We start from the raw sequence: 12,190 nt of genomic DNA, 5'->3' as shown, positions 1-12,190 counted from the left end.
TTAATTGTAAAATAAATATTTTTATAAAATGTAATATATTCCGTCCATTGGGCTTTTTACAAATATATACTATTTTTATACTCCTCCAGTTTTATTTAATAAATCGAAATAATAATACACCTTCCCCAACAATGTTTTCAACTACAATCTATTAGTAAATGATACAAAATTCTAATATATTGTAAAATTTATTGTAGTTTATATCAAATAAAAGGCTTAACGGCGACTTCCTGAAGGCTCCACCTCCATAGGCTGCACCTGATGAATGGTCACCGACTCCACCTCCAGTGGAATCACCTTCTGCCTCAGCACAGCAGTAGTTCCAGGAGCATATCTGTATGAACCTTGTTTCTTGCCCTGCAACAAATAAAATGGGATCAATTAACATTGTAAGAACACCAACACACATCTGAAAAGTAACTTCCCTCACTGCATCCTGATCTTAACCAGCTTAAACATTGGCATAAAGGCTCCGTTACACTGGCCCGTTAGTGTGGCGCGCCACTTTTACATATGAAACGCTAACGCCCCACTCGGAAAACGCGCCTGTGTGACGGAACCTTAACAGAGGAGGCCTGTACTCAGTTGAGTAGTGGGGAGGGACTTCAATAGGTTGATATGATGGTTGAATTATTTGAAAATGTGTAAATAAACTTCACTCATCATCATCATCATTTAGATGACAAAGCATATTTTTAAAAGGAGTTTAATGTCAACAGGGTTAAATAATATTTTTTTACTTATTGATAAGTTACCTTCACATTAGCTTCCTCAAAAGTCCTCAGATACTGGGCAGGCCCGGTGTTGCGGATGACACAGAGATCCACATTGGAACCAGAGCCCAAATCATTGAAAATACCAGCAGCAATGGCATCTCTGACCAATTTTTTGCCCTGCTCTTCATTCATGTTGGGCTTCCAGCCGGACTCAAATACTGCCATGGCTGCTAAGGATCCAGAGCCTGAAAATGTATTATAAAAACTGTTATCAACATCTGGAACAACTGTTATCAACATCTGGAACAACCGTTATCTACATCTGGAATAAGAATAAGAAAGTACCAAAAATACAGAGAGTTAAGATGCCAAAAAATATGTAAAATGTTGTGTATTCAAATGGTATGCCTACTAAAATATCTTGACAGATGTACTTACCCATGGTAGCATAAGGCAATTTATCAACAGATCCGTGTGGATAAATGCAGTAAATGTGTGGTCCAGTGCGGTCAACACCACCCAGCACAAGGGCAGCGCCAATGTGGCCCTGGTAGCGGAACAGCATGCGCTTGAGCAGCGTGGCGGCGGTCGCCACCGGCACCTGCCGGCCCGTGTGCAGCCGCTGCAGCTCGAGCTGCGACGACACCGTCTGCGTCGTCATCTCCGTGTCCGCCGCCGTACCCGCACCACAGCAGTACATATTGCTGGCCAAGTAGTGGATCTTCTCGCAGTTCTTATCTGACACAATGGTGTTCTCGGTGGCGCGGGTATCGGCACCCAAGATCACGCCATCGGCGTAAATGATACCCACGATTGTGGTACCAGTTTTCGTGGCTGTGGGCGCTGGAAATCCTTTTGAAGCAAGGAAAGCATTGCTGAAAGTGCCAAAAAAAGTAATGAATGGATTATGTAGGTCTAATAAAATTAGTACTGACAAAAACCTCAATGTGCGAAAACTTACCGCTGGAAATTTTCAAAGGAGAATCCGGGAGCCGGTATTTCAGGAAGTAAAACTGAAGCCATATTGATTAGGAATAGCTTTATAAGTTCAGATTCAGAATATTTCTCTTAGCGTAATTTCAGTTTTAAGGCAAAATTTGTCTGAAATGTGATGACTTGCACCGCTTGTCAAAATTTTGTTGTTAGTCGTCACAGATAATGAAGTAAAAAGTACTTGCTTCTACTTTGAACAATTATATGACGATATTGAAGGCGTGTAAAAAATAGTGCCAAACATCTTTTCGAAAAATCTTTTTTTATTTTTTTTTAACTGGCAAACTCTTTTCAACGAGTCTACACGTCATTGGTTCATTCGTGGAACCTTATAGCTTTTAGAAATTAGGCTTATTGTTCTCAACACAAGAGCTATTTTTCTAAAAGACACAATGCACATAAAGCCTTTTGGTAATTGTTAAAATATAAATAACCAATAGACGGTGGACGAATTGTCTTTACACGCCTCTATTATTTTCTGTCATTTATACGTCAAATCGGCAAGACTAAACGCGATGTTTAGCAGTTTTTTTACGTGAAATATCCGTAGTATTTAAATTACTTTAGTTCCTAAGTAGCAAAATGTTAACGAATTCAGCGTATGTGATTTTAGTTTATACTTTGTCTGCCGTAGTCTTAGCACTAGCCGGTCGTGATTTTTATCAAATCCTCGGCGTGTCTCGTTCGGCTAACACAAATGAAATCAAAAAAGCTTACAGAAAACTAGCAAAGGCGTTACATCCGGACAAGAACCAAGATGATCCAAATGCATCGCAGAAGTTTCAAGACCTGGGGGCGGCGTACGAAGCGCTTTCGGACCCAGAGAAGCGCGAGCTGTACGACCGCTGCGGCGAGGACTGCCTGAAGAAGGACGGGATGATGAACAACAATGATCCTTTCGCTAGTTTTTTCGGAGACTTCGGCTTTCACTTCGGCAACGAACCGCAGCAGCACGAGACGCCGCGCGGCGCGGACATCACCATGCAGCTCACTGTAACGCTTGAAGAACTTTATAATGGAAATTTTATTGAGGTAAGTACATTTTAGAACCTATTATGTGGGTATCGTCTTGGGTCGTCCCATTCGTTTTTCGTCAAGTTCTTAAATTAGCCCTATTCTGCTTTCGTCACCCATTCTACATTTGTTACAATTGTCGGCGGCTTTCAATGTAGAATGAGTGATGAAAGCAGAATAGGACTAATTTAAGACCTTGATGAAAAACTAATGGGACGACCAGGACGATACTGTTAAGTGGTAAAAAACCACTGGTAATGTAAACTTCCTAAAAAGATATCTGCATTTAAATATAAAAGATGTAAGTCTCCAAGTATGTAGTTATATAAAAATGTTATAAATTACCAGACAAAAGAAACCAGAGTAACAGAGAGGAGTATTAAAGCATCGAATTTTTATTTAAGTACCTATTTTTCTAACTAAATATAATAATTAATAATATACTTACTTACAGAAAAACCATTCATATTATTTGATACTTTTCTGGATCTGTTCATAATAAAATTATATGGCACATTTTTTTTGTTTTAATATACATGATTTTATGGTTTTAATCCATATCCTACTATAACACTAGCCCAGAAACATGCAAAATAAAGAATTGTATAAAAAAATATTTCAACACTCCTTTTTTCTGTGAATAGATTACAAGAAATAAACCAGTTATTAAGCCAGCATCGGGCACACGCAAATGCAACTGTAGACAAGAGATGGTGACCCGGAATCTGGGCCCGGGACGCTTCCAGATGATGCAGCAGACGGTGTGTGACGAGTGCCCCAATGTCAAGTTTGTCAATGAGGAGAGGCTATTGGAGATTGAGGTATGTCCATACAATACTTATCATTTATTTTTCTAAAACTCTATGCTTCACATTCTTTAATTATATCTCTAGGTTTTAAGTTATTTTGTAACTGTGAACCTGTCTGAATAACCAAATAATAAATAAAATATCTTCTCAAAAATTATCAGATACATACCATACATTATGTACGTTTGTAGGTGGAAGTAGGCGCGCCGGACGGCCACCAGTCGCGGCTGCGCGGCGAGGGCGAGCCGCACGTGGACGGCGAGCCCGGCGACCTCATCATCGAGCTGCGCACGGAGCGCCACCCGCGCTTCACGCGCAAGGGAGACGACCTTTACACCAACATCACCATTACACTACAGGTAGGAACTTTAGCTTGTTTGTTTAGCATCCTGATATATTTGACAGGAGGACAAACCCTATAACTAGGTGAATACTTAGTCTGTGAAGACCAAGGCCACATCACCTGAACCACACATTAGTAAATAGTTACTACGTAACAGATACATCATTCCCATACAAAAGCGACAATACCTACGCTATAATAGCCTACAAAAGTGGGGATGTTGTGATAATATTGACTTGGAAGATGCCAGGTCCGTTGACTGTGTCATGTGTAAATTATATTTTCACTTAAGTTGCGTGTGGGCCCCGGGCTTTGAGCCGGAATATGCAAGTTTAGCGGACTGGAAATGCCCGGCATGCGTATCTAACATACCGAAAGGCACCAGAGATGACTCGACTCCTGTCCGTAACGTAACCACTGTTAGAGGAAACAAGAGGCCGGCCCTGAACTCGCCCCCGACTCCCGCCGCGGCCGTCACAGCTGAAGACGTCCGTACCATAGTCCAGAGCCTACTGAAGCAAGAACTAACCAACGCTGCTAAGGAGATCACTTCCTCGTTGCGCAAAACAATTGCAGATCACCTAGAACCTATAAAAGAAGAAATAAAGGGGATGAAACAGTCGATGGACTTCATGAGTTCGCAATTTGATGACATGGAAGTTGAAATCGGTAATGCGAAGAAAAAGATGGCTGAAATGGAAGCAGAAAATAGGAACCTGAAGAGTACTGTCGTAGACTTGACTCAGCATATTAATAATCTAGAACAGCAATCCCGTACTAACAATTTGGAAATACAGTGCGTTCCAGAAAATAAGAAGGAAAATCTATATACTATTATTAACAACCTGGCACAGACAGTAGGATGTGACATAAACAGCAGCATCACGAATTGCACCCGCATTGCAAAACAAAATACCGAATCGGCTAGACCCCGCTCCATAGTAGTACAGCTTGCATCCCCTAGAGCCCGCGATGCGTTGCTTGCCGCTGTTTTAAAATTCAACAAAGCCAACCCTCAAGACAAACTTAACTGCGCACATCTCGGTTTTTCGGGCATAACAATGGAACACTTGTCACCTGCCAATAAGAAGTTGCACGCCGCGGCCAGGCACGCTGCTAAAGATAAAGGCTTCAAATATGTTTGGGTTCGAAATGGGAGGATCTTTATAAGGAAAACAGATGACAGTGAAGTCATATACATTAAAAACAGACATTTTAAACAAACTTAACTAATCATTATATAGTTTAAGTCTTAGTTTTTTTTAAGCACGTATTTATTGATATATTATTAAAAGAGCTAGAATTAAATATGTATTATCAAAATGTACGCGGTTTACGCACAAAAACTGATTTATTCTCTCTTAACTTAAGATGTTGTAATTATGATGTTATAATATTAACGGAGACATGGCTTAACAACTCTGTACTGAGCAGTGAGCTATTTGACGATAGGTATATTGTCTATAGAAGGGATAGAGAGGAATCCAGCGTTTACAAGGGTAAGGAGGGAGGGGGTGTGTTGGTCGCTGTTCTGAAAACACTACATTCTAAACGAATGCCTCATTGGGAAAGTAAGTTTGAGGACCTATGGATTGTCATCGATATTTCAAGTAACTGTACTCGTCAAATGGCTCTCTGTGCAGTCTATCTTCCACCTCCCTTGCAAAGAAGTTCACTGAAATACTTTGTAGATCACTGTAGTTCGATCATAGAAGAAAAAGAACATCATTTATGTATAGTTGGAGACTTTAATTTGGGAAACATTAGTTGGGATCTTATACAAAAAGATGACGGTAATTACATAGCACCAGGATTTAGCAATATTTTAATCGATTTTATGCACCTTACCAAGTTAAAACAATTCAATTCTATTACTAATAATATGGGTCGTATTTTAGATTTAGTCATGTCTACAGTAGTGTCATGTAATGTTTCTCAAAATGTAAGTCCTCTGAGCAATATAGACCCTTTCCATCCTTCACTTGAAGTTCTTATTACGTTTGCAAGCGCACCTCGATTGTCGTACAATAATGTTAACACCCGGCCAAACTTTTACAAAGCCAAATATGACCTTATACGAGCAGATCTTAGTAATTGTCAATGGGATGATATATTTTTTGGCCTCACCGACGTAAACGACATGCTAAGCGCGTTCACAGAGGTAGCCAAACAGCTGATTCGAAGACACGTACCACTTGCTAAGCCTAAAAGCAACCGTTTTCCCCCATGGTTTGATAAGAACTTAAAACGAGCGTTAAACGAGAAGAATAAAATAAGGGTTCGCTATAAAAAATACAAATATCCTATGGATGCCTTAGAGCTAAAATTGCTTAGCAAGCGATGCGAGTGTCTGGCTACCTCTCGGTACAATGCTTATATATCAAAGGTGGAAGATGAGCTTACTGCAAATCCTAAATTATTTTGGTCACATCTAAAAGCTAAGCGAGGTGGGTCAAGTGCTTATCCGGCATTAATGTCTCACGGGTCAATGGCCACCACAGATAATACCGAAATCTGCGACATGTTTGCATCCTACTTTTCCTCGGTGTACATCACCGATTCTTATGATGTCGGTTTAGAACATAAATCACCGTTACCACAATCCCTTATCAACAATAGCCAATGCTTACCATCTGTTATCATAGACAAAGAAGCTCTACTTGTTAAGCTGAAAAGTATGGATTGTAGCAAAGGAGCCGGACCAGATGGTATCCCACCTATCTTTATTGTTTCTTGTGCATCTCAGTTGGTTGAGCCCTTATGGCATATTTTTAACAAATCACTTTCCTCTGGAGTCTTTCCTATAGCTTGGAAGATCGCTAAGGTTGTCCCTATTCCTAAATCAGGCGTCGATAGCATAGTTTCAAACTGTAGACCAATATCGATTTTATCGTGTTATGCTAAGATCTTAGAATCCCTTATCTACCCTTATATACAAAGACATCTTAAACCTTATTTGACTGACAATCAGCATGGATTTGTGAGTTCTAGATCGACATGTACAAACTTAGTATCATTTACCGAGTTACTAACAAATGCTGTGGACGCAGGTAAACAAACGGACGTGATATATACTGACTTCAGTAAAGCTTTTGATAAGGTCTCTCACTCAATACTTATGTACAAATTATCAGCATATGGTGTATCAGGCAATGTGTTACAGTGGTTACAGTCTTATTTAACTGAAAGGGTTTTCTATGTGGTGGTAAATGGCTACGAATCGTCTTATCATAATATAACATCTGGCGTACCCCAAGGCTCGCATTTAGGTCCTATCCTTTTCAACTTATTTATTAATGACGTAACTGAATGCTTCCACTACTCTACGGTTTTTATGTATGCAGATGACCTTAAGTTCGCACGCGTTATTAACACAACTGAAGATATCACCTTACTTCAAAGCGATATTATAAGACTGAGTAGTTGGTGTAAGCATAACCTAATGCACATTAATATCAAAAAATGCATACATATAAAATTCACCCGAAAACAAAATGTAACACAGTCCGACTACTATATAGACGATTGCAAACTAAACGAAGTTGAGAACACTCGCGATCTTGGAGTTCTTTTCGACAACAAATTAACGTTTATCCCTCACATAGAGAATATTGTCAAGAGGGCATCTAAGACTTTGGGCTTTGTCATAAGAAACACTAGATCATTTAAGCGTAGCGCAACCAAAATATTACTGTATAATAGTCTGGTGAAGAGTATTTTGGAATATTGCAGCGTTGTCTGGCGGCCGCATTATGCTACTCACTCATTACGGTTAGAGCGTGTTCAAAAAAGGTTCACTCGTCACTTAGCTTTTCAGGCACGTGTTATGGCTAAAAGCTCAATATCCTATCAAAGGAAACTGCAATATTTCAAGATGGATTCCCTAGAAGACCGACGGGCGCTCTTGGATGCAACTATTTTGTACAAGTTAGTGAACCACAAAATAGATTGTCCACAACTACTGACATTGCTGAACTTTCGTGCTCCGTCTCGTTTCCCCCGTAATGCTATCACCCCTCTTTACGCCCCGCTTAGAAGATCAGTTTTAGGCACTAACTCTCCAATATGCAGGTTATGTAAAATTGCTAATGGTTGCTGTGACAAGGCGGATATGCACTATGACCCACTAAATAAATTTATAACATCTGTCCGAAAATATTTCCTTAAACATAAATAATTAGAAAATAAGTTTAATTTAGATATTTCTTTAGTTGTTTACTTATATATGTTTTGCATGCGGTGTTTACCTGTAAGTGATTGTGACATCACTCCCTTCATGTATAGCTTGTACGTTTTAAATGTTTTGATGTCAACAATTGTTGGTGAACCTTAATAAAATAAAATAAAATAAAAATAAAATCTTAATAATAATACCTGCTGCTCAGGACGAGAAGAAATGTACCATAAGTACGCGCACAAAGAGTCGAGACTGTTGCCCGCCGTGAGAATCACGTGCCAACGCGTCATCGTAAGAATGCGCTAGGGTTGTACCTACTCAGTGTAGGTACCTATGATGATTATTGTAATAAAACGAATGTTGCGAATCAGCCATATTTTTTATTAGTGAATCAAATATGTTTTATTAGTGTTCCGTACAAAACTTTGTTTACGGAACACTTATGGGATCACTTCGGTCTTGTTTATAATGATTTATAATTTTTTTCCTTTCTCGGAATTCTCTGTTATTAAATTTTATAGTTGAAAATATCCTAAATCGTTTAATAATTTTAATAAATACTCATACGGCAAAGCGACGGAAAATCAACGGTTTTTAAAAGTTGTAATGTAATACAGTGCTACCAGGCCGATTCATTATGACGTTGTCAAAATTATTCAAAAATACTTTTTCTAACCCTTCAATATAATTATTAAACGTTTCAGGTAGGACCTTTAGGCCCGCCATAAAAAGATGAATCTCTATTATATTTAAATAACTGATTTGCAAGACCGAAGTGATCCCATAAGTGTTCCGTAAACAAAGTTTTGTACGGAACACTAAAAAACGACAAATTTTCCTTTGTTTTAAGACTTTTACCCCCATCTACTGCACAATAATTACGTGGTTTCGGCATTTTGGAGCGTAAGCGCGGGAAACATGCGGCGCAGTGCGGTGCGCGCGCTTAGGCGGGCGTTCGGCGGCCCTCTGTCGGTTGTATCGTCGACGATACGCCGAGCGATAGGCATATAGCGCGTGGCCTTGAGCGTGTGACGGAGGCCTGCCTGAACACTAGATTTTAATTTTTTAAATATTATTTTAAATCTTAAACTTGATGTGATGAATTGATGATTCACTAATCATTACTCTTGTACAAGGTATATGTGAAATTTAATAGACACATCACTAATAGCAGCTTCAAGCTGATAGTATCAAGCGGCACACTGACCCTGACCTTGCCGTTAACAACACAGTCAAATATAGCCAACCGACCAGCCAAAAACCGACCATGCAAAGTAAATTCGACGGTCCATTTGATTGCATCACTGGTAATATTATTTTCAAATAAAATAGGGAGTTTTTTGAGTGTTCAGATATTATCGAATAAACACGTAACTAATCAAGTAATCATGTGCGTTTCTAATGTATATAATATTATTTATATTTAAATATAACAATGAAGGTTACAATTTTCTTTATCACCTACGAATCACATTAAAACGAAATACGGATTAGTATTTGTCGGTATTCGTCATTGAATCGTTGTAAAATAAAATAATCCATAGTTCTACCAACTCGTTTTCTTATCACGTCCATAATCAATCGCACTGTAGGTATATAGTTTGATTAAAAGAAATTGACGTAATTGCTTTAGTTTTCTTCTGTTAACAGTTCTGTTTTTTATTCTAAATGCTATACATATTTGTTTTCCTTTAAATTATCGCTTGTGGTGTATTCCCATATGGCCTACGTGGTCACGGGGTGCGGGTACAGATGGCAATGAGCGACTGCCAGAGCAAGGCAGAAGTAATTTATATGAATTCACGTCAGTGATATAATTTGTACTCTTTAAATTACTCAAAGAGTTTTCCATGGCCCGATTATGGCACTATTCTCCTGCCACCGTGTTTGACTGGGGAGATTGTATTATTATTAGACAGCATAGAACAACCGCGCCACTAGGAGCATCCTAAAAACCGCTCGCAGCCGAATCGTTTAGTTAGGTGAATCAGCCTTGACTAGGGGCCGTGCGCGTTGGAGTCTGCCATCTTGTGCCCTGCATCGGAAACAAACTGTACATACTTCACGCCAAAGCAAGTGCTGCCCTCTACGTCTCACATACGTTTTCTTGTGCATTGTAGGTTCTGCCATCTTGTAAGGTACATTGGAAGCTTGAACTTGACATTTAATCTTTGCGCCAATAAATAGGGGATCTTGTTCATGCATGTATGTATGTATAAACTCTTTATTGTACAAAATACAAATTTATGGCACAGGATAGGCAGTACTAAAGGCGAACTTATCCCTTTAAGGGCATGTTCGACGAGTAAAAATGTGTTTATCATTTGTAGGACGCGCTAACCGGGTTCACCCTGGAGCTGCCGCACCTGGACGGGCACTCGGTGTCGGTGACGCGCGACAAGGTGACGTGGGCGGGCGCGCGCGTGCGCAAGAAGGGCGAGGGCATGCCCAACTTTGAGAACAACAACCTCCACGGCAACCTCTACATCACCTTCGACATCGACTTCCCCAAGCAGGACTTTGACGATCAGGAGAAAGAAGGTAATTCATTTGGTATATTACTATTATGAATTTGAACCTTGTTGTATAATAAATTGGGACGAATTTCGTTTGTTAGAGAACAGTGAAACAAAATAAAATGCTACTTTATTTGGCTTATGCAAGATTTTAACCTTTTCGACGCCGTGTCAAATACAAAAGCTGTCAACCACGTCAACGCCACGTCACCGAAGTGTCAAAACTGAAATTACACTTTATGCATATGCACGTAGGTCTATGTTGCTCTGTGGTCTGTGACCGATTAATCGGTCTTTGGCGTTGAACCTGCGGTGCGGATATATCGGTCGTTGGCGTCCAAAAGGTCAATTACATTAAAACAGAGTGTACATTGTAATACACATTGGGCCATACGAGGAGAACCCTTTGAACAACATTCACATGCTGAACTTTTTCGTGTCAAATTTTCGTACAAACATCTTTCTACATGCCAAATTAAATTTTATTTAAATAGTTTCAGTCGTTTAGTGTTGAGAAGGCAACAATGAATAAAGTTACTTTCGCAAGTATAAATTACTGAACTGGAACTTATGGCTTATGTATGACATATGTACTAATTGGCATTAGATATTTACAACTTGCATACGGATGTACGAACAAATTCAAAAGGTGTACCTATGAAGTATGAAGAGTTTCCAACCCGCTTCGGGCCAGCGTAAGGCTCTCAAAGTGGGCCAGAAGTGGGACGTAAATAGCCTTTTTTTACAAGCTTTTATTTAACTTGCAATGTAATTATGTAGTTATGTAACTATGTTTGTACGGGTCAAATCTTGCAAGCTAAATTTGACCCATTTTCCGACTTCCAATAAAGGTGAAAATTTGCATACAAATGTAAGGTGGGTGACAATGCAACATTATGGTACCATCGAGCTGATCTGATGATGGAGACAGGAGGTAGCCATAAGAACTCTGTGATAAAACAACGCAACCTAATTGTGTTTTGGATTTTTAGAATTGTCTGGATGAGTATTAGTTTAGTTGTCTGTGGAAAGAAAAGTATAAAAGTAGTCAGCGATAAAGGCTTATACCAGAAATGGAATTTTTGCCAAAAATTTATTACTGACTGATGTTACATTAATACTTACTAATAATTATTAATTTTCTTTTGTTACAGCCCTTCGGAAGATACTTAAGCAGTCACAAAATAATAAAGTGTATAATGGACTGTAGTAGCTGCTACTGCCAATTTTAATTTATTGAAATAGTAGAATTGAATGCAATGGTATGAACAAAGTCTTGTTTTAAAGTCAGGGTTTTGTGTCAGTATGATATGAGGTGTGGAGAAACCATGTGATTGTTTTTGTAAAATAAACTTTTACCATTAAACTGAGGTCTCTTTTCTCTTGTAATTAATAAAAGTTATTTTTAACTTGAATCCACTTACACATCTCTCAAAGCTCATTCAATTCAAAATTGACTCGGTAGTTCCGGAACACACGACACAAACATAAGTAAAAAATATTTTATTGCACAGAAAGAATACAGTGGTAACACTGGTAACATAACAACACGAGTTTCTGATAAGAGTTGTGCATAACCAACTTGACATTCATACATACCCAGATACATACATACAAATTGT

General features: G+C 39.0%; 2 protein-coding genes across 2 annotated transcripts; one reads left to right on the top strand and one right to left on the bottom strand.

Moving 5' to 3' along the window:
- Positions 1 to 169: 169 nt before the first annotated feature.
- LOC134663877 (proteasome subunit beta type-7-like) lies at positions 170 to 1,856 on the bottom strand. Its single transcript, XM_063520400.1, has 4 exons — positions 1,678 to 1,856; positions 1,155 to 1,591; positions 756 to 961; positions 170 to 357 (listed from the first exon to the last, which is right to left on the bottom strand). The coding sequence occupies exons 1-4, from the start codon at positions 1,737 to 1,739 to the stop codon at positions 217 to 219; spliced, it is 846 nt and encodes a 281-aa protein (XP_063376470.1). The 5' UTR covers positions 1,740 to 1,856; the 3' UTR covers positions 170 to 216.
- A 322-nt stretch (positions 1,857 to 2,178) lies between these two features.
- On the top strand, positions 2,179 to 11,934 carry LOC134663876 (dnaJ homolog shv). Its single transcript, XM_063520399.1, has 5 exons — positions 2,179 to 2,741; positions 3,368 to 3,544; positions 3,724 to 3,891; positions 10,383 to 10,593; positions 11,723 to 11,934. The coding sequence occupies exons 1-5, from the start codon at positions 2,292 to 2,294 to the stop codon at positions 11,776 to 11,778; spliced, it is 1,062 nt and encodes a 353-aa protein (XP_063376469.1). The 5' UTR covers positions 2,179 to 2,291; the 3' UTR covers positions 11,779 to 11,934.
- The last annotated feature ends 256 nt before the right edge of the window (positions 11,935 to 12,190 follow it).

Source organism: Cydia fagiglandana, chromosome 4 (assembly GCF_963556715.1).
Source record: "Cydia fagiglandana chromosome 4, ilCydFagi1.1, whole genome shotgun sequence".
NCBI lineage: Eukaryota > Metazoa > Arthropoda > Insecta > Lepidoptera > Tortricidae > Cydia > Cydia fagiglandana.
The sequence above is the reverse complement of the archived record's forward strand: the minus strand, read 5'-3'. Positions and strand labels throughout refer to the sequence as shown.